The 22,808-nt window shown below is 39.1% G+C and overlaps 1 protein-coding gene across 1 annotated transcript; it reads left to right on the top strand.

Annotated features, from left to right (window-relative positions):
* The first annotated feature begins 4,516 nt into the window (after window positions 1-4,516).
* cplx2a (complexin 2a) lies at window positions 4,517-22,475 on the top strand. Its single transcript, XM_004539185.6, has 4 exons — window positions 4,517-4,728; window positions 6,075-6,158; window positions 19,226-19,404; window positions 20,645-22,475. Exons 2-4 carry the CDS (start codon window positions 6,128-6,130, stop codon window positions 20,834-20,836), a joined length of 402 nt encoding a protein of 133 aa, XP_004539242.1. The 5' UTR covers window positions 4,517-4,728; window positions 6,075-6,127; the 3' UTR covers window positions 20,837-22,475.
* The last annotated feature ends 333 nt before the right edge of the window (window positions 22,476-22,808 follow it).

The raw sequence follows: 22,808 nt of genomic DNA, 5'->3' as shown, positions 1-22,808 counted from the left end.
CCAGTGAATCATGCTATTTAACATTTTAAGACTACAATTATGGAAGTAGAATGGATCTTACGTTTTTAACATTGTGAAGATCATTAGAGGCACCTTTGACAACACACAGGAGGTGATGCATGAATGCTCTATGCTATTTTAGGACAGTAACTATGTAGAAACTTGCTTGGGTCTGCAAGGGGATAGAAATGAAAGCAGGGATATCATATGTAATGTGATAAAAAAATTGTAAATAACAATAAAACAGAAATAACTTTTCAACGAAATACATATTTTAATCTTATTCAATTCAGTTCGGTTCATTTTATTTCAGTTCATTTTAGTTCAGTTTATTTAGTGTCAAATCACGAAACCTCAAGGTGTTTATATTCTTAATTTCATAATAACGCTTACCCTTATTCTTCATCATGTGAAAAGGTCACACTTATTTCTGTGGAGGAGGTTTTTTAAGTATTGAATGGACCACCAGTAAAAGGTCATAAAACAGGGGCCTACTGGTTAGTCAATCAGTCTAGGGGGATGGGATTGGTGGATTTGGGTTGTCTAAGAAGATACAATCCACATATTTACTGATGTGTGCAGGCAGCATTTAAACATACAGCTATGAAGAAGAGTTGTCTGCAATGAAATTAACAGCTGGCTTTAAACAAACAAACAAACAAACCTTTCTTTAAGAAATGGTACAGCAGCACTAAGGTTCTTCATGTGCCATAATCTATAATTCAACAGCAGCAGTGCCATAAGCCAGAAATTTAGCACCCACTGTGTTGTATTTTACTGTCAGCTTCTCTATTTCCTGTGGCACCAGCTTAAGTAGACCAGGTCCAAGTAACAATTTCTACAATGGAAATTGAAGTTTATAAATTGAAGGCCATTGCTGATTATCCTTCATTTATTCTAACATTGCTGCCGTTTTCATTTATTCCATACTTATAACTATTCTCTGATGAAGATTTTCTAGCCACATACCTTCAAACCTGACAAAATTGCTAAACGGCAGATGTTCACACTGTAAACTAAGATGCTGGATAAGATAACTTTTGAGGTCACATTATGATGTTGTACAGTCATGTAAATAAATAAATATATGAAGTTGTCAATGACTCTATGGTGCAATGAAAAAAAAATACGAACACTGTGAGAATTAGAATGGACCATTCAGGTGTGTGTTGATATGACGCCAATGAAAAGACATCATGAGCGAACCGATTGTTTCTGCTTATCTGAAAAGGATTATAAGACCAAACAGTCCGAAATCCATCATTCTACAGTAGATTATACACAAGTGGAAAACAAAAAAACTGTTGAAAATCTTCACCAGAGTGGACACGCCAGCAAATTAACCCAAAGGTCAAACCACAAAATGCTCAGAGAAATTGCTAAAAAGAAATCCAAAGTGTTGACAGACACAATTACCTCATCCAGTTGTCCCACACAGTGGTGCAGGGGTGCTGATCTGGACTTGTTTTTCAGCTACAGGACCTGTGCACCATATATGTAATGAGTTGACTCTGACCTCCCATTATTCTAGAGCCTAATGTGAGCCCATCAGCCTTACAGCTAAAAATTGACCAAAATTTAGTTATGCAACAGTACAATCATCCTAAACCAGCAAGATCTACAACACAATGGCTGAAAAAGAAAAGAATCGAGGTGTTGGAGTAGGCCAGACAAAATCCTGACCTCAACCCAAATAAATGCTGTGATGGGACCTTAATCGAGCTGTGCATAAAGAAATGCCTGAAACCCTAAATGGACTGAGTTAACGTTATGAAGAATAGTGGGCCAAATTTCCTTTAGAAGAACAGAGACGGTTAACATCTTCCAGAAAATGAATACTACAGTTAAAGGTGACTCTACAAGCTGCTGAATAATGAGGTGTCTAAGTAGAAGCCTCAACCCAAATTAGAAGAAACACATTGTAGTGATGGAGGACAATCACGGGACAATGGCGTATCTCCGTGCGTATGCGGGATGCTATTGTTACTAAATATTCTTAGGTTGTAAACTGCATGATGGATGTGTGTGTCAGAGTGTGCTGACTGGACACAGCTTCCTATGTCTTGATTAATTGATGGCAGATTCAGCAGTACAAGCTCCCTTTGGTGCATAGTGTTCTCTCTGCCTGTCTGTCTCACCATGTCTGCAAAGTGTGTCAATGTTGCAATATGAAAAAAAAAAAAAGCACGGACATTATAAGTAGTTACAAGGGCATTAAAAAAATCTTCTTTTAGAGCTGGAGGTTCACTAGGCCCGTAGCATCTGAAACAAGGTTAAGTTCAGGTGATAAATATATACTTTGTCCTTTATGTGGGTCATCTCCTAGGGTGTGTACGAGAGAAAGACTCGCATAAGGACAGACTGGAACAATTAAGAGTTTCTAACCTTAGAAATATACAAATGCCTGCAAACACAAGGGTCCACACAGTAAAACAGCTTGACACCGAAGCATAGACAGACAAACAGCCCCAGGAGGCAGTAAAACTGTGGCACAGAGCATTACAAACCAACGAGGAGAAAGGGCAAATATGGTGGTGGGCTGGTAGGCAAACAGGGAACAGGTGAAGATGTGGATTTCAGGTGGAGACAAAACAAGCTATAAACCTAAAAGAACTGACCTGATCCAGCTGCTGTGATACCTCTATATGCTTTCTGGATGAAAATGTGGATACTTTTTGGCTCCAGACATTGTTCACACAGACTGTGGCTCAGGAGAAATAGAGCGGGTTGCCCAGCATACAGATTGATCTGAACTCATCCAGTCCACAGGTTAAAGAAGGGGAAGATATTGAATCTCCAGTTGACGCAGCCATTACTGTGTGGGTGCGTGTGAGAAAAGCACCATGCACACTGAATGTCACAAAGCACTGCATAAGTACGCGTGAATCTGACTTATGAATGGTCAATAAACCTAAAACATACAAGTTCAGACTGTGAACTAAAGTCATGGTACCGGCCTCCCTACTCAATTCCGAGCATTGCAAAGAAACAGTTACTAAAATTTATCTCATCAAATCTCATCAAAACTGGAGCATAGACTTCTTGAAGGGCCTGCATTGTTGTGTGTTGGAGTTCCTACAAGAGCCTACACAGAGCGTCATCTGCATGTTGCAGCTATGGAGTGAGACCAGGAGGCAGAGTCAGAAATATGTGGAGCCTCTGGCCGTACTTGTGTCTGTGCTTTTTGAGCAAGCTTCAAGTGGCTATTCCAGGAACTGCAGTTTTTGGTATTTCTATCTTCATTTTTTAATCCCTGAAGGTTGACATTTCTTTTACAACATGTTGTGTTTGTTACTTTACTTGTTATCCTGCTTCTTTAAATCCATAGTACTACATAAACTGGTGTGGACATAGCGGTACAGTGGTAACCACTGTCACCTCACAGTGAGAAAGTTCTTGTTTCAAATTGTATGTTATGTTGTTGTTACCTCCAGGAGCTGCAGCTTCCACAGTCCAAAGACATGCAGTTGGGTTAACTGTTAACCCTAAACTGATTTTGGATGAGAAGCAGATAAAATGTTTAAAGTGTATAAGGTCACAAATCAGAATAAGGCACTGTATGAATGCATGTGAAATGTGTCTTAACTCTTTTAGTATGTCTGTGAAGGTTCTCAGTCATCCAGGTCATCGTAGTCAAAGGAGCTTTGACTACATATCTGGGACTCTCCACCATTTGACCTTAGAACTGAAGAAGCTTCTCGGATGAGAGGTGAAACGTCTTCAAGCAACTTAAAGAAGTCCAGACGCTTTTCTCTGCAAGCTCCTTTGACAACTCTTTTAGTAGTCAATAAGATCACCAAAGTGTTATATAAATGCTAGTCTGTAAGTACTGTGACACAGTGTATCGAGGAAATAATATGAGGACTCCTTCAGCATCATGACAGTAAACAACTGATACAAAACATCTGGCTTGACTCACTAAAAACAAAACTTGCAACAGTCTGATCTCAACAATGACGGAAGACGTCATATCTACTCAATAATACCTGTTTAGTATCTCGTCATAGCTTTAGTTATTCATTAATTAGTATTATTATTGTTGTTGTTTATAATGAACTTTGTATAATGTGAATTCATAAATACTAACAAACAAATCTGGAGCATGTTTCTTTTGTGTGTGAACACTGGTCATTTCAATTGAGGTCAGTTTGTATTTATCTATGTATGAATTATTTATGTTAACCATTTCCTGTGCCGTAGTATTTACATTATGATTACGTTCTCTATAAAGAGATAATAAAAATACGAATTTTGAATTGTGAATAATAACGAATCAAGAGCTAATCAGTTAAGAGGTGTGAGAATATCTGAGGTAACGAACCCACGCTGTTATAGCTTACTTCTTGCACGTTGCACCGGGTAATTAAGGCGCTCTTGTTACTTACTGTTACTGTTAGTTTTTAACGTTGTTATAATGAAAAAGAAATGGAGTTTGGAAACTAGATAGACCCTCCAGTTAGCCCGGATTAGATTCATGAGCATCCCTCCTGCCCCCTCCCCCTCCCTCTGCATGTTCTTCCCTCGTCCTGCAGGAATAGTCTTTCCTCCTCCACCGCTGCAGCCCGGCATGTCCGCAAACTGAGAGCGTGAGCGGTGAGACACGGAGAAAGACACAAGCCAGCCTTTAAGACACACGGCTTGTATTTTGCGCCTTCCCTTTGAAGGAGAGAAGATTTTAACACCGCGACGAAGCTTTTAGAAGGGACTTGGACGAGGATCAAAAACAAGGTAAAGGATGTCCCGAGCAACCACTGGGATGTTGACGTGTGGCTTCACTGTACGGGACAGGGTGCGTGATAGGTCCGGGCACTTGGTACAAGATGCCGATGCTTCCGTCCACTGAAAAACAACAACAAAAAATAACAAAGAAACAAAAACACTGGCATGTGTGTAAGTTGTGTCCCCTGAAAAGAGTAGGGGATGCATCGCTCTAAGCTTGTAGAGTAGATAGTACATTCTGTGCACGAACTGTGGCGACATGCTGCAGATAATAATACAGTGTTAACTGCGAGGGTTCATATGGGGGGAAGGAAAAAAGGTGCAGCTAAGGAGACCGATGAAGAGGAAGGAATCCAGGAAATGATTTGAGCATCTGAGCATAAAATCGCTGACGAAAGAGCGATGCCGCAACCGTGCAGCAAGTTCTCAAGTGGATTTTTTTTAAATTCTGCTATAGTGTGTATTGCAATGTCAGTGGGATGGTGCGAATGCTGCAGAACTTTACATGGTTGTTATGTCCTAAAAAGGGATTTAACTCAGGCTTTGAATGCTGTAGAAATGTCTTTGGGACATTATAATCTTTTGAAATGACTACAAAGTATCCACTTGTGAGCCCCTTAGCAGCAGCGTAGAGAATCATAGCTTTTTTCTTTTTAAAGTTTTAAATGAACTGCTGATTTGTTCTGAATACCTACAAATCCAATGTAAATGATTATTATAGGAATAAGACATGCAGGAAAACGCCACAGTTACCAATATACTCACACAAAAGAATCAGACGTACTATAAGAAATCAGCAGAATGCATATTAAAAGCAGTGTGGTCAATCTTTCTAAGACCCATGCAGTGACACAAATTGTGCCTAGGTTTGCTCATCTTTGACCCCGTGTTTGTTTCCCTTTGCTTCTGGGAGTTATCTCCGTGAAGACAAATCGCAGGCAGTCCAGCACTGTCAGCATAAAATGCGCAAGACAGAGCGCAGTTGTAAATTGAGGGCACAGGTGCCTCAACCAAACTCAGGACACAGTGTTATCCTGAAGGGTAACGATGTTTTAACCGCTCGAAGTTTAACTATTCCCTGTTTTATTCACATTTTGAGATGGTTTCTGTACATTTTTAGCGCAGCTAATGGAAATAAAATTCCAGAGAGCTACTAAATATGAAGATATTCTCTTTAGAGTGACTCCTTTACCAAACAGGGATCTCCGTCTGAACATCGTGTTGTGTCCGCATTGTGCCTCGTCATTTCTACCCCCACCCCAAACCCATCCCATCAAACTTGTGTAAGAATCACTGGAGTGAAACAGTGGTGTTCCTACAGTCACAGCTTGTGTATTCTGTCTCCCTGGCTGCAGGTCTGTCCCTGTAACGCGACCACTGAAGGAGGAGAACACAGAACTGCTTCATCATGAATTTTGTAATGAAAGCTGCGCTGGGAGGTGAGTAGACTGCCCGGCGTGAGGTTGATTTAACAGCACTGCAGCGTAAAGGATTTAACAGGATGCTTGGCGGCAGTAGCAGCAGTATACTGGTACTGGCCTCATAGTTATGGAGACACTGGACTGCATCCAACATCAAACTACTCTCTATAGCATCATATTTCCTCTTTGTTTTATGCCAACTGTTTTTTAAAACCTCCAAGGCTGCAACATAACTTGTTTCAATAAATGCATTCTGTTGGCCAGTGCTTCATTATTGTCAAGAACTGCTGAGTGTTTTAACCTTGTCTTTATGGCCAGCATATCAGTCTGGAACCAGGTTAAGGACCGCTGCAGATGAAATAGGACGGCGGCAGCAGCAGTGATAGATCTAGTCATATACCAATAATACGTCTGTCAAGTGAAAAAGCCGCGTATCTCCAAAATGTCACCTTCTGAGGATGGAGGCAGCCTTACTGTAGGTTGATTTTAATGCATGAGGTTTTCACATGGTTTTAATACCCAAGCAGACTCGGCTTTTCAAGTCCAACCAGTGGCACCTTTTGAGGCAAGAGAGATAGAGAAGGGCGGTTTTGCCAAGAATTAATGCTGACTTTTGTCCTTTAAAGCCTTCAGGTATTATCCCTTAGAATATTATCTCAGCTATTATTTGCCCCCTAATTAATCCTCATTATAGCTCTGTAATTCATCCTTCTCGTCAGCTATAGCTTCAAGGTGAAGGGCAGGAAAGTGGTACCAGTAGCTACAATGCAGCGGTTTCACTCATACCTGGTCAGTCGTGTATGATGTTGAGCTGTTGTCCAGGTTACAGAGATGTTAGGCAGTTACAGCTGGAGTTAAAGCATAGCCCCAACTCCTCATTGGGATGCAAAGGATGCAAGCGCTGCCTTGTTCTGCATAGCTCCTGTGCTGTGCAGCTGTGCTGTGAATTCTTAAATCAACTGCACTGCACTGGATGTAGTTTTGCTCTGCATAGGTTGGGCTGCACTCCCCCTGCAGACATTGGGAATAGATTTGACAGTGTGGGTGTTTATCTGTGTACACTGCCAGTGCAGGGGCGGGGTAGTGTGTTATATAGATGTGTGCACCTTATAAAAGATAAATTACAGTGAATGCAAAGGCCTGTCTGCGTGAACAGATCCTTGTTGTATATGTGAGAGAAAGGTGAGAGAGTAAGGATGCAGAGAGAAAGTTTGATGATTATCAGGATGGGTGTCATATTTAATATTTAATAATTATTCCTTCTGGGATGCATTGCTGTTAATGCCTTTGTATGTTACACAAGCTGTAGTTCCAGTCTGGACACAGTGACCTCTTTCCACGAAAATGTCCACAAAGTATTGACACTGCAAAACATCATTAAAGCTCCCTAAGGGGGGGTGAAAGGTTAATGAAGGAGGCAAGCCAGTTAGCCAGTTAATCAATGAGCTCAGCTATCAATCTGATGCTCAGAGCCTGAAAATCAGTAAATCAATATTTGTGAAATATTATTTAATTAATTAAGTTGGATCATTGAGTCTCCTCCGTGCTTTAGCAGTTTGAGCTATACAGTGCTTGTGGTTTCATTCCAACCAGTGACCTTTGTTATGTGTCAAACCCCTCTTTCCCTTCTCGCATTTCCCCGAGGCTTCAGTGACAGCTATGAAATTAAAAAAAGAAAAGAAACAGAATAACATGTTTTATTAATTAGCAATGTCTTACAGTGGATGTCTAATTGAGACTGAAATATGTTCAGTAATACTGGGTGGATTTCTATGACATGAGCGTAACTTAGGTACCGACTCAAGCACCAACATCAGTTCTAAATTTAATCTGTGCAGCACTGTGCTTAATGAGATATCAGGGAAAGTATCAATCAAAATGCTGACCGTGCCATAAATATCACTGTTCCTGATTTCAGTTTTGTCATCCTTTTCAACATTGTCAACTTGTGCAGCAACACACTGCTCCCAGCCCCCCCTGCTATGTGTGGAGCTGTCAAACAATGACTTACAGGCTTAAACATATCCTATTAAATGGTCAGGATGCACAACCTGTAATGTGAAATGGTGTCAATGTAAAACCTCCAACACATATTTAGGCTAGCCTGCCTAGCATGGGATGTGGCATAGCTTGTCAGGCTAGAAATATCCTGGATGTCAAAATGGAGACTTCGACAAAAGCCTGGTCTCCATAGCACTAGACTAGAGGGAACATCTTGTGGTGCTGTTGGGGAAATATGCTTACAAGTAAGGGCGATCGTGGCTCAAGAGTTGGGAGTTCGCCTTGTAATCAGAAGGTTGTCGGTTCGAGCCCTGGCTCGGACAGTCTCGGTCGTTGTGTCCTTGGGCAAGACACTTCACCCGTTGCCTACTGGTGGTGGTCAGAGGGCCCGGTGGCGCCAGTGTCTGGCAGCCTCACCTCTGTCAGTGCGCCCCAGGGTGGCTGTGGCTATAAGCTTGCCATCACCAGTGTGTGGATGACTGGATGTGTAAAGCGCTTTGAGGTCCTTAGGATACAAATACAGGCCATTCACCATGTTGGAAGTTAAAAATGCTTTGAGTAGAACAGTGTTATATAAGAGCCAGTCCATTTACCAGAATGGATCTAGCTGAGGTATCTTGGGGATCTGATTAGAACTCCTCAACAATGTTGTCTCCGAGAGGTTGTGTAGTCATGGGCAACCTTAAGGAGACCCAGAAGCTCTGGCTTGGAAAAGCTTTGGTGTTCCCTCAGAAGAGCTGGAAAAGCTGGCTCGGGAGTGTTGACCTTGTTAGTGTTGACCTCTAAAATCCACACTAGCATGTATACACTGAAAAACTCCTGACAGAAACATTTATATGACCTCCATTTATTCCTGTGACTATTTCTTTTCTCCTTAAGTCAATATTCAGACAACCTTAATGAGACAATTTAAACAATCTGCAGAAAGGTAGCTTGCTGAGAGACAGAAAACAGAATAAATCAAGCAGCATTTCTTCATTTCTACAGCATTCGTTTCCATCCAGTGATGATTTTTTTTTACCTGTTTTTGGATTTGCTATCCTGCCACTGAGTGTTTTGCTGAGTATGTTTGGCGATGTGCGGATGAGAGTCTGTGTGACAGAGGATGCTGCCAGTGCATTAAGTAATCCTCCAAGGCTTCTTTAGTTACAGATACTTGAAAGAAAACAGAGCGATGTTTAACTGTGATGATTCAGCAGGACTAAGATCCAAAGCTTGAAGAGTGCTGGGTAGTTTGCTGCATTTGCCACAATCGACACCGCTGGTCACGCGACTCCCAGACATAATATTTTTCCTCACACAACAACTAAAAAAAAAAAAAATGAAAACCTACCAACGTATTTTTATACTGTTGCTGTGTGCAAGCTGCAGAAAGCTCCTAGATGGGATATACAAACAGTGTAACTGAAAAATTTGTAGGCACCTGCTTGGTGATGCAGACATTTTAAAATACAATGAAACTTCTTTTGTTTTTATAAATTTCCGTCTTACTGAGAAGCAAAAGAAATGCAAAGAAAAGAACAAGATGTAATGAGATGAAACAAGTATTTTAATCCAACTTAAGGAACTTCTCAGAGTAAAATGGCATGCACGGATGGGCACATACAGATGAGGGGTGCTTACAACCACTTGAACAGGTATGTTTAGGCATGTTTATCTCATTTTAAAAAAGTATTAAATTAAATTAAATTATACAGTACCTTGAGCTTCTTGGACTACAGTTTAAAAGCCCACAGCATCCTAAAAATCTCCATTATGGAAACAAAAAATTATGCAGTTAGATTAGATTTTATTATTATGATTCATCCGTGAAGATCTGTTGCTAGTTCTGAGCTATGGTACAGAGTAATGCATCTTAAAATTCCAGATCCACTTTTGTCTCCTTGTTAAGTGATTGCTTCGACCTCTGAATGCTTGGGTGCTGACTTGGCACCTCCTGACTCCTAACTAAAAGTTGAAGTTAGTTTGACAGAATGGGAAGCTGTTAAATGCGCTAGTCATTTAGTCCCAAGGTCTGGAGCTCAATCAAACTCTGAAGGCCTCAGGCAACAGCAGTGACACCATGACTGCTGCATCTGCAGAAAAGTCAGAAGTGCAATCGTCTAGTCAATAGTCACATTTAATTACTCATTTAACGCACGTTAACGCAAGTTTTATATTTTTTCCATTTGTTCAACAATTTCTTCAGCTATGGGAAGGTTAGATGTGCCAAGAAGATTGTCTTTACACAGAAGTTTGCAATGCGTGTACACTAGAGTTTATGTGTTTGTCTGTTGGTGGCACCAAATGTGCAAAACACAGTCATGAAACTTTACAGGTGTGAAGTTCAAGTACACCTGAAGGCCAGCTTTAAAGATCTGTTTAGGGGGACTTTGCAGTAGGACAGTAGACAGCTAATTGAATCGGCACAGTGGAATAATTATTGATATTGATATAATCATATTGATATAATCATCAATATGACACCCAAAGAATAAAAGGCAGGAATTAGAAATTAAATAGAGTGCATGCTTAATATTGAGTATTTTGTTTTATTTGTCAGATGTTGTGAATGATATGGAGACTTGCATGTGAAACCAATGAACAGAAAGCTGACCTTTGTTTGGGTGAAGATCAAAGTCCATGAATGGCAAAAGTCCATGAACAGGTGGTAAAACATAATGTAAGACTGACTAGAAACACAGAGGAGGTTAAACAGATGCTCTCACAAAGGAGAAAAGAACAGTCTGGGCCTATATACTCAAAATGGGAAAAGAGGCAAGAAGAGGTTAAAAAATAAATAAATAAAAGCGCAAGGAACATATGACTTTCAAAGTAACACAGGAGGTAACCAAACAGGAAATCGCCAATAGTGGTGAAAATTTTTACAATAACCCATAGAGAACTCAGGGGGGATAAACAAGGTAAGACTGAAAAATAAAACCAAATAAAAAAGATTTCAAGAACAAAGAAACTAAACACTGAGGCATGACAATTATATGGAAAAACCAGAAGGCCATAGACTAATGAAAACAATGAAAATCAAACTATAACCAAAAGCTGGAGCTAAGAAATCAGACTCAGTCCCAAACTTGAAATGCTTGGTCAAAGACCTGAGACCATAACATGAATAATGTCTCATAATTAAATACACACAGTTCCTTCATCATTAAATTAAAAGATCAGTATGCCAGCATAGCTGAATCGCTCATTTCTGCTGTTGTCTGGAAACCATTAAGGCTAGATACCATCGTCTGACCCATGAGCACCCAGTAATAATTTCTTCACCACATATCTGGTAGTTCCTGCTGCAGTAAAAGACTCCAAGACCACATTTTACCATGATCAAACACGCTTACACACAGACTGCTAACTGTTGGCTAAAAACTACAAAGAATTTACCGCTTCAGCAAATTAGTGTTCTACATATTGTAAACAAAATGGGAACATGCTAGTTTTTCCTGGTAAAAATATGAAACCCCATCGTTTCTCTGCTGTAATAATATTTAGTTATTTACTCTAACACATAAATGCGATCATAAGACATTTTCATTAGTTAAGTCTGACAAAACTGTGTTATTTGAGGTGGAATGAACAGAAGAGACACCTTGAGATTTTGCTTGCTCACCCCATCGCCTCAAAGTAGAGATAATCACATTTAGCAAGCTTCTAATATGATTGGCAAAGGGAGTGAGGCCGTCATTACTTGATTGGTGTGGAGGTCTACAGCTGGCACCCACACATAATTTTCCCATTTTCTTCTTGTGTTAACTCCAAGAAATCAAATCATTTGCAAAAGTGACCTTGAGCTTTTGCTAGAGTGCAAGGTGTGCGTGACTGCATGTCTGTTTGGTACATCCAGATTCAACAACTAAATTATTCCACCGTATAAGGCATGATTAGTGAAAGAGAGAGACGGGGGAGGGGTTCTGAGAAAGGCAAATTCACAGAAAGTATCACTTTTCGAATTCATAGCCTGACGATTGTTACATGCTGCTGCAGCATTTTTATTACTAATACCATTTTTCCTGTGCTGAAATGGCCATGTACCTTCAGAACGAATCTCAAGTCTTGCTTAGAAGACAGCTCATAAGCTCAACTGCTTGTTAACGCAGCTATCTAATCAGCCAATCACATGGCAGCAATTCAGTACGTTCAGGCTTGTGGAAATTTTCAAGACGACTTGCCAAAGTTGAAATCAAGCACCAGAATAAAAAGAAGACTGACAGAACGATAATGAAAGTCTGTGTATTTCAGAAACTGCTGATCTGCTGGGATTTTCCAGCACAACCATCTCTGATTTACAGACAATGGTCTGAAAAAGAAGACAATATCCAGTGAGTGGTAGAGGAGATGTTAGACTGCTTTAAACTGATAGGAGGGCAACAGTAACTCAAATAACCACCTTAAAACGAAGGAATGCAGGAGAACACACATGTTGAACAGTGAACAAGACGACACCGGCTGCCAGTCCTGACATCTAAAAACAGGAAACTGAGAGTAGAGTTTGCATGGGCTAACCAAAATTAGAAAATTGAAGATTGCTCACCCCATCTTCACTTTAGCTGCAACGGTCAGGCTGCTGTTGGTGTAATGGGGTGGAGATGCTTCCTTGGGACACTTTTGGGAGAGGAATATAAGCTGGCATTAAAGCTGCTACCAATTAGTAGGCAAAAAAAAATAAATCAAAATCACAGTTAACATGCTCCCCACCATCTCCTCCACCGTCTCACAAAGCTGTTATTGAGACAATGACTTATATCCCAAAGGCCAAACTTGCTGGAAATCTTTACAGCACACTTGTGAACTTTCTCGCCACACACTGGGCTTAGAGGGGATTTGCCCGAGAACTTTGAGTGGGAAAAGAGAGATAAGTACTGTTTATCTGATTCTGTCAAAAGTTGAAACTCTGTGAGAGTTAGCTAAGGTTAGTCTTCTTTGCCACTTTCCCTCAAGACTTTGGATTTAACAAAGATTTACTGAAGAACTTTCAGAAGGAAGGGATTAAAGAAATGACACTTCTTATTAAGCAGGAAATACCCAAACATGGAGGAAAGAAATCATAGTATATTAATTAAAAAGAGAGGTGATACAGGAAATGACTTAAAATGTTGTACTTGGATTATCTTGGAATTGTATTTTCGATGTGGTCAGTAGCAAGATTATCTACAATATCCAGTGGCACAGCAGGGCATGTCTATGTCTGTTATGGATAAAGTGGCTGATATTACTGATTTTAATTGAAAAACATAGCTCACCACAGCTTTGTGATAAGAGCAAGCTAAATAAATTTACTTTGGTTTAAAAGGGCGTTAATGTATCTGTGGCAAATGGCTTACAAAACAACAGCCAGACTCATTGTTCAGTTTTAAAGCTATTGTCCTTTATTCTATTTGAACAAATATGATCTGAATGCACAAATAGGATTTTGTGAAACCAGACCAAGTTTATTTTGGTTTGATTTAGTGTTGTTAAAATAAGAGCTGAGGGCCCTTTTCACCGTGTTTTCCTAGGGAATTATTTGACAGTGAGGCTCAGCTAGTTGTGAGTCATTGCATTACTGACGGGATTCAGCGGCATTGTTTACACAGCTTCTGCTGGAAATATTCCAGATCTGGGCCATAAGCTGATCTTGAAGTCCATGTTTATCTGGGATTTTCTGACACTGACAGTATCGATTCATGTAAACATTTATTTCAGTTTCCATAGTTTCGCATAGTGCAGTGCCTTTTTCCTGACTAAACCAGTGGTCAAAGAATAGTGGTGTTTATTAGTAATCATTGTCTGGGCTGGTAACATTCAAAAATTTTTAACTTAATACAGCAGGTTCTCTACTAATTGGAAGGTCGGTTGATCCCTAGTTCCTCCAATCTATGTGGTGAAGCATCCTTGGGAAAGATACGGAACCTCGAGTTACCACCAATGCATCCATTTGAGTGTGTGTGTGAATGTTAGATAAAAGTACTATATATCTATAACTGCTAGTCCATTTAACATTTAAATGGCACCTTTTCTCAGCACATATGAAAGCAATACAATGTTTATCATCGTGTGAACATGTGTGCACATTTATCACTTGCATTCAAAGACATATAAAAAGAAATTGCATAACCATGCAAAACCTCATGTTTGACCATATATGTTGACAACTAAGGACTTTAGCTGTAACCTGCCTCTCTTTCACTGTCTGATACAGATGCAGACTTGAAAGGAACAAGTATAGCATGCTCTGCCAGATGTTGCTGTGTTGGCTTCTATGTGCTGCTCATCCAATGCTGATGCAGCTAATACCTCACTTTACCTTGTATTTCTTTCCTTCCCTCTGAATTTATTCTCTTTAATAAAGAGATTCTGACTTTCTCTGTCCTTTTCAGTTTAATACAAGTGGCTCATTAATGCTGTTGATAAATTGCTTTAAATGCTGAAAAAAGTGCTGCTATTGCAATGCTTAAAATCTTGGTTGAGAATAAACTCACTGCTGGTTGGGTGTGGATAAGCAGGGAACACAGATATGGAGTGAAACTAACTTGCATGAACATAATTTGTATTGATGGAAAAAGAAATAGAAGAAATTCAGTTTGGATTGTTTTTATTCTCATTGAATGATAGAACTGAAGGAATTTGGAGTATGAACTTTTTCAGCCTCTGCGGTGGGAAAAAGGTCTGAGAACCACTGAGCTTGTTAATAATTGTAGCTTTGCTGCTCTACACTTCCCATACAACACCTGTTCAAACTGTCTTGAGATTACAGTCTTCTTTCCTAGCCCCTGGGCTAGAGCTATTACTAGTTCTCCAGTTGTCAATCCCTTATTTTTGCAAGCCTAGCAAAGTATAAGCAGGTGAAACCAGCCGTAGGTGGTGTAGCTCCAGGGTTAGAAAACTTTTCCTCCCTGTTATAGATTTTATTTTTGTTTTTTTAACATTAGAACATTAATGTGTTCCATTTCATGCACGAGTTGGAGCTTATTCCGTTGAGTGTACTTTTTTTACATAAGCACTGGCACAGTGTGTGTTTGCAACCTGAGCTGTCAGAGTCTTACTGTTGTTTTAAGTCTTCTTCCTTTGTAATAAAGTCTCTGAGAAGCTGTGGAGCCCCAGAGCCTTAGAAATAGCCTTGTAACATTTCTAAGACTGATGTCTTTCAATCGCCCTCTTCCTCATTGTGTCTGGAGAGCTTTAGATTTTGATATTGTGTTCTTCTAGGCGATCTTTCAGCATACTTAAGTGTAGCCACGGCCCTTTAGCTGAGGTCCTGTTTTGAAGCCTTATTGTGAGCTTTTTTACCGTCACCATCCTGTTTAGTTAAATCACGAGTGAGAAGTGGATCTGACTAAGAAAATGAGGACACTCAATACGCTTAAGTTAGCATCTTGTCAGTTAAAGTAGTTCTGTGCTAAATCGTACCCTATTTCCATTTTAGGACTATAAGTTGTAAATTATATGTGCTATAATGTGTATAATCTGTTGTATTAAATGTGACTTAAAATAAAAAATGTGACTTTTTAAATGTATTTTTATTGAGGTTATAGATCAAATGAGCTGTAGGGCCTTTATTACAATTAGAATTTTTGCAAAAAAAAATTTATAATTTGGGGGTTAACTAAGAGGGCAAATAAGCCTACTTCTCCATACAAGCTGTAATGATTCAATGTTACGAGTGTTGTCCCGCAGTTTTACTATTAGTCTGTTCTAACAAAGCCCAGATAACCTTTTTTGCTTATGGAAATACAGGCATCCTTTAAAACTTGTGTTTTGTGACTACTCAGGTTGCTTTTTTTTATGCTAAATTCTGTTTGAATATTTGATGCAATTTATTTTGAGATGTGAGCAGAAAAACTGGTGTCATTTGTGTTTTGTTAATTACCCAACACAAAAATGTGTTTTTCGTTTTCTGTCCTTCAGCACCCTTGTGCTCGCCCATTGCCAACTCATCTTTTCTCGTCTTCTGCCTTAGATGTCTTTTATCTCTCTCTACATTTTGCTACAGTTTGTTTTTATTATGCTGATGAATCAGAAAAACTAACAGCACCAGGGGAAGACTGAAGGAGTAGTCAGTCTTGTGCCTTGGTTGCTTGATTTTTCTCGTCCGACGTCCTTGCCCGCCTCTTACCTTTTCAATCCCACTCTTCGTTCTAACCTCACTCTCTCGTTTACTTCACTGTTTTCTAACACAACTTATTCCTTCATTGAGCACTTTCTCCATATTGCTTCCTTTCCAACTTTCCCTCTCTCTGTGTCACACTGTAACTTCACATGAACTGTTGGATAATCCCACTAACTGGAACACTTCAACAAATTGGACGATTATTTTTGACAGATTCTCTCCTTCTCATCACACTCTTCTTGCTTCCCTTCTTGTTGTGTCAAAATGTTCGGATGTAGACTGCCTTGATATCCTAGATTCCTTATTCTCCAGTTCTTCTTTCCGCCTCTTCGCTACTTATCTCCTCCCGTCTTTGCCAAGATTCTTCAGACCACTGGTTTTTCTCCTAATCTTTTATATCATGATGCTTGATGACTGTTTCTACTGTTTTCTATTGTTCGTGTTTGCAGAAGTCAACATTTTCTGTACTGAAATCAGGAGGTATTATTTTATTAGATGTATAACTCTGACAGGCACAGGAAGCAGATTTGTGCAAAGCATATTCAAAGGCTTATGCCTTGTAGATTAATATACAGAACTGTGTACTCTCTGAAATCTGTCACCATTCTTTCATCCTGTGTCATACTGATTATACTGTTAGTCTCATGAGTACGTCTTTTTTTCCTGTTTGCTTCTGATTGTTGCAGAAACAGCGTATTGCCGTGTCATCTGGCAAATAACTGTATACATCAACAGTGTGCTATGCAAAAACCGTTTGATCCATAGCCTATCTGATATCATCTATGTTCCTCAAATTCCACATTGAGACTTATTAGGACTGCAGCCATTACTGGGGTCACTAACATTTAAACTACTTAGTTAATGCAGAATTCCATTCAGTTCAGTTATATTTACATAGCACTAACTCAGTGTGCTTTATATTGCAAGGTAAGGACTCAACCATCAGGCATTTACCTGGCAGCAACACTCGGCAACAGTGGGACAAAAGAACTCCTTTTCAACATGAAGATTCCCAGCACAACCAAACTCATCAGGGACAGGTTATGGGATGAGGGGAAAGAGAAGAGGGAAAAAAAGGAGAGCATAGAGACACAAGGACAAAACACAAACTGTGGGAGAAAAGACTGCATTTCATGGCGTTTACTAGCTGAAGGAAGTCATTTTCAGTGCATCATGGGTCATCTTCCAGCAGCATAAGGCAGATTAACAAAGGGATAGGTCAGCGTCACCTGCTGTAGCCCTCACTATGTGCTTCTTCAAAAGGAAAAATAGAAAAATTGTAATCCTGCTTTTACGAGTAGAGAGCGTGTCTGTTTCCCAAATACAAGCTGGGAGATGGTTCCATAGGAGAGCGGTCAGATAACCTAAGACTCTGCCTCCTGTTTTACTTTTAAAACTCTAGGAACCACAAGCAAACATGCTGTGTGGGAGCCAAATGCTCTGTTTAAATAATGTGATTCTATGAGGTTTCTATGTTGTTTGACTTTTTTTTAAAACTTTGTATATCAGGAGAAGTTTATTACATTCAATTCAAGATTTTTAGGGGCAAAAACAATAATCCCAGCTTTGTTTTATTTTAGAAGTGAAAGGTTATAGGTCATCCAGACCTTTGTGTCTTTAAGACATCCATTCACGTGAAGTATTCATTTTTCTGCCTTTTTAGATAATAACAGCTGGGTATCATCTGCATAATAGTGAACATGTATCCAGTGTTTTATGATAACATGACTTCAGGGAAGCATGTTTAATATAAAATCCATTGCTTTCAGCACAGAGCTCTGTGGACGACTGGAATTTAGAAGGAAAGGGCAAATTCAGCTATGTTTTAATTGCCACCAGTCGTCAATATTTGCTTTTTTTTTTATTTTTAAAAGGCTTTTAATGATCTCATCTACAAGGAACTTGCAAATGCCTTTCCAGCAATATTAAATAGGGTCCAGCATAAGGTTCTATTTTGCTGCCTTTTTTGGTATACTTTGCTGTCCATTTCATCAAAATGTGTCTCAGTTTTGTATGAGTCAGATGATTGTTGGGACCAGATCATCTGCACTGGTCTTTTAAATAGGCTTTGCCTGATATGTTTTGGTTTCATTTCCCAAAATCAAGCAAAATGGGCCACACTGTGAGTTCTGAATTAATAACCAAGTGTTACCAGCAGAGGGTGAACATCATGGTCAATGCAGACATCCATTTCCCTCTATTTTATTGTGACACGACATGTGAGGGCACCAACTATAAACACATGTTCCCCAAAAGGACTGTGAAACAGTATCTGGTTGGAATTAGAATAGAAGAATCAGAGAGCCAACAAAGAGCAATGACAATAAAGCGAAATTATGGGTGCTCCACGGCAACTGTGCAGGACTAAAAAAAATACAAATAGTAAAGACATCAGGAATAATTTCAGTCAGTTGTGGGTAACTGAAGACACTACAGTAGAGTACTTGTTTTTATTGGGTGCCCTTGTAATGCAGTGTTTGCATTCAACAAAGTGGATGGCATGCTAGATTAATAAGAAGAACTGTGGTGTCCAAAGCTAATCATGAGAAAAGGTAAGCCCTTGCTTTTGTGGTGTAGCTGGAAGTACCACATTTTAATTTAAACCATGCTTGTAACTAACTCAGGCAGCAAAGGAGCTGTGCTAAAACAATCTTTGAAATCAGCTTGTAAACATATTAGAGGTGCCATTAATAACTGCTCAGACAGTATCTGTTTAAGAAAATCAAATAGTGAGTGAAAAGGGCCAACAAAAGACCAAAAACGGAAATGTTTTTGCATTTGATGTCAAATAGCATTGGATACTGGCAGATAATAATAGCTCTAAGGTGAAATGCTGAAGGTTGTACCTGTGTTTGTGAAATACATCTGCCTCTATTTCATTCAGTCAGTTTATCTGCTTGTCATCTCGTGTCTCGCAAACTAATTTGACAGCTCAATCTTGAAAGCCTGCTGGAGCAGTTGTTGTGTCTAATGTGTTTCTTTTTTGTTTCGTGTCTCTCAGGAGGCCCTCCTGATGTTGGCAAAATGCTTGGTGGGGAGGAAAAGGAAGAGGACCCTGATGCAGCGAAAAAAGAGGAGGAGAGACAGGAGGCACTGAGGCAGCAGGAGGAGGAGAGGAAGGACAAATATGCCAAGATGGAGGCTGAGAGGGAATCGATGAGACAAGGCATCAGAGATAAGGTATAATGAAAAAAATGGATTTTGCTCTGTGGCTAGCTAAGGTAGTCATAAAGTAAAATTTACAGTTTTCAACCCAACAAACAGAACTATAGTAAGTCAGTCATTCTTGTAAGGAAAACAACCACCAAAACAAAGACAATAAAGAAACAATTAATGTAGAATTAAATAATGTCATACAATGAGCACTGCTTACTGCGCGAGAGATGCATATGGGCAAAAAACTTGGATTTTTAGAAGCCATTCTCTCTTTTGTTTTTCACGTACCTTCTAAAGGCTTCTCATCTTGGTGGCTTGACAGCACAACTGTTTATTTATATATATATAAAAAACTTGTTTAAAATAGACTACCGTGACATTGTTGTGCTTGCTTTGTGCTATTTTTAAAGCTCTCGTACCCATGAAATAGATCAGTAGATCAGGAAGGAGCTGTAGAGAAGTAAAAAGCTGTTGAAAAATGAGATGAGATTAGATTGATTTAGAAACAGTAATGGTAGCCAGGATACAATTGAAGCTACATATACATTATTAGGCCATTATTTGGACGTTTGTCTTTGTTCCATGATTACACACTGTATTTCTTTTATACAAACTAGTCAGGGCTGTAGAGACGCTGAAACTGCAGTGGCTGCAGTGTAACCACTTCACTGCAGTGTGAAAGGCAGGCAGTCTGTGGGTGGGACAGGTCTGAAGGGAATAGCCCACTGTGAATCAGCGGGTTGAAAAGCAGCACTCCTCCCTTGGTTCGTCACCTCGTCTATACTTCTTAAGTTCTCCCGGAGGAAAACAAAGAGTGAGGAACAGCTCCTAAAGTGCTTGTCACCAAAAGGATACTGTCAGTTTCCTCCACAGCTTCATTCCTTTGTGCCAGATTGTGTGAAAAATGCCCACACTATGTCCATGTCCTTGCTGGAGCATGGCAAAGCTAGCAGTGTCACATGCATAGCTGCTTTATTTTATGATTACCAAATTACTTGACTGACATTTGTCAACCAGAAATGGCATCTTACAAATGTAGTGTGTAGGCGTCTATAAAAATGTGATTCACAAGAAGCACTCACTCTTTAAAAAGCTGGCTGACAGCGCAATAATACTTCTTTTTCCATGATGTTTTGATTGAAACATGTTTTTTTTTTAAATGGATGCTTTTTTTTTCTTTGTGTGCTTTTGTCAAATACAAATTTGCAATGTATTTTTTGTCTGAGCTCTTATCAGCAAACTTGTGTTTCTGTTTCAACTCTAGTATGGCTTGAAAAAGCGTGAAGAGGCCGAGGCTGAGGCAGCAGCTGCCCAAGAAGAGTCTGCAGCGGGCAGCTTGACTAGACCTAAGAAGGCTGTGCCAGCTGGCTGTGGTGATGAGGAGGAGGAAGAAAGCATCATGGACACAGTGATGAAATACCTGCCAGGCCCACTGCAAGACATGCTCAAGAAGTAAGCTAGGTAGCTAGCTAACACTATCTAGCTTAGTTCACAGGCTACAGTTACTTTAATTTAGTTTTTCTCATTTTTCAAACACATCTAAACAAATAACATGAAGTTACATTTTGGCAAGGTGTTATGTTGTTTGGCAAGTCAAGGTTTTGTGATGAAGAAATGCACCAACAGTGTGAACTGCAGCCATTGGACTAAGCTAGGCTGGCTTACCGGCCATGTGAACGTTAGTTATGTTAGAAAGCTAACAGCAAGCAGAGGGCAAAGACAAATCTTAGACGATTTATCCTTCTAGTCTGAGAAGTTTTAAACTCCCTTTTCTGTCCCCTGCAAGGGATGCAAAAGCTTTCTTGCACCACTGGAAAATAATACCCTTGTACACCATATTCATTCAGTTTGTACATAAATAAGGCAGTGCATAACAACCCTCCATGTGGGCAAAAAAACAATCAAAAATATTATATATTAAAAATATTATTCTGTATGTCTGTCTTTAAAAGAAAAAAAGTAATAACTTGATAAGCCATATTTTAAAAAGGAACTTTAAAGACTACTCTTGTGTGCTCCTAAAGCTCGTTTTATGTTCAGCCTTGTCTAAAATTAATGTGAAACCTTTTGCACACAATGTTAAAATCTCTGTAAAACCTGTCGTCTACTTTCCCCACACACTCCCACAATGCCCTTCATGTAGTATAGTGTTTAAAATGTTTCCATTCTCACATTCTGTGTCTCTTCACGTCCTGCATGCCATTTGTCTGTAAGAGTTAGTCGTGTGAATATGTGCTCCCATCATCTCGGTCTCCTTTTATCCTCTTTGTTATCATGCAAAAAATAATATGGCAATAACACCTGAGTTTGACTGTGTTTTCATGTCTATATAGCCGTTAATATTATTAGTAATAAAAAGAAATATATATATATATAAATAAATATGTATGCTTTCAGGAAGTTTAATTTACATGTTTGCAGGGTTTTTATTTTTTTATTTTATTGTTTTGATGAAGAATGACTGCTTGGCTGTTCATATAATAGCCAAAAACCTTAAGCTTTCAGCCATAAAACCAGAATTTACAGTATATATACTATTACCATCAGGATCACTTAAAAGGGAAAGAATAATAACAAAACAGTGTGAATTAAAAAAAATGTGTTTTTGAATAAGCAGCGTTGAGCCGAGAGTGAATTATAAGACCAGGTTTCGCATTATACAATGATTTGTGAGAAAAAGACCGCCTTCCCTCGATACGCACAGACACACAGTGAATACTGCAGTTTGCCTTCTAATTTAGCTACACAGAAAAAAGCTGGTGTGTTTTCAAAGACGATTTAAAGTGATGCTTGATTCAGTTTCTTATTGTTGGCTTAGATGTGATGATGGTCCAATGAGGTTGCCATGAGCAATAAAGGTTTATCATGTATGTTTCTGCCTGAGATTCAATAAAAACTTAAAACCTTGTTCACACATAAAAGTGTGTCGCTGTCTTATTTGTGAGATTCCATATTTAAATCATGATGTAAGTTGCACTTTACAGTCTCAGTATACATGCAGTATTTGTTAGATTGGAACAATTAAGACGTTCTGCACGGTACAATAATAGAATATAAATATGTGTTTGTGTTTGCCATGTTGAATTTCACCAAATTAACAAAAACTAAAGACCTTCCTTCCTGAATTTTATTTCATTTGTTACTTTTGTAATAATAAAATTCCATTTCCATTCCACAATTATCAGGGATTGTAACATCTAGCCCTTTTACTGAATCAGTCTCATTTTTATTTTTTATCACGATTAACTAAAATCGTTTTAGTTTAGTCCAGTTAACTGTAATAACCTTGTACTGAAACAAATGATGCATAAAACTGTAATTTTTCCCTCCAATGAAATTAAAATAAAAATTTTTTTCCAGATCATTCTTACAACCTCCCTGGAATGACAATGAGAACCTGTAATTTTTCATAAATATGACATGTGGAT

This window comes from Maylandia zebra, linkage group LG6 (assembly GCF_041146795.1).
Source record: "Maylandia zebra isolate NMK-2024a linkage group LG6, Mzebra_GT3a, whole genome shotgun sequence".
In the NCBI taxonomy this organism is placed as follows: Eukaryota; Metazoa; Chordata; class Actinopteri; order Cichliformes; family Cichlidae; genus Maylandia; species Maylandia zebra.
This window is presented reverse-complemented; position numbering and strand designations above follow the sequence as displayed.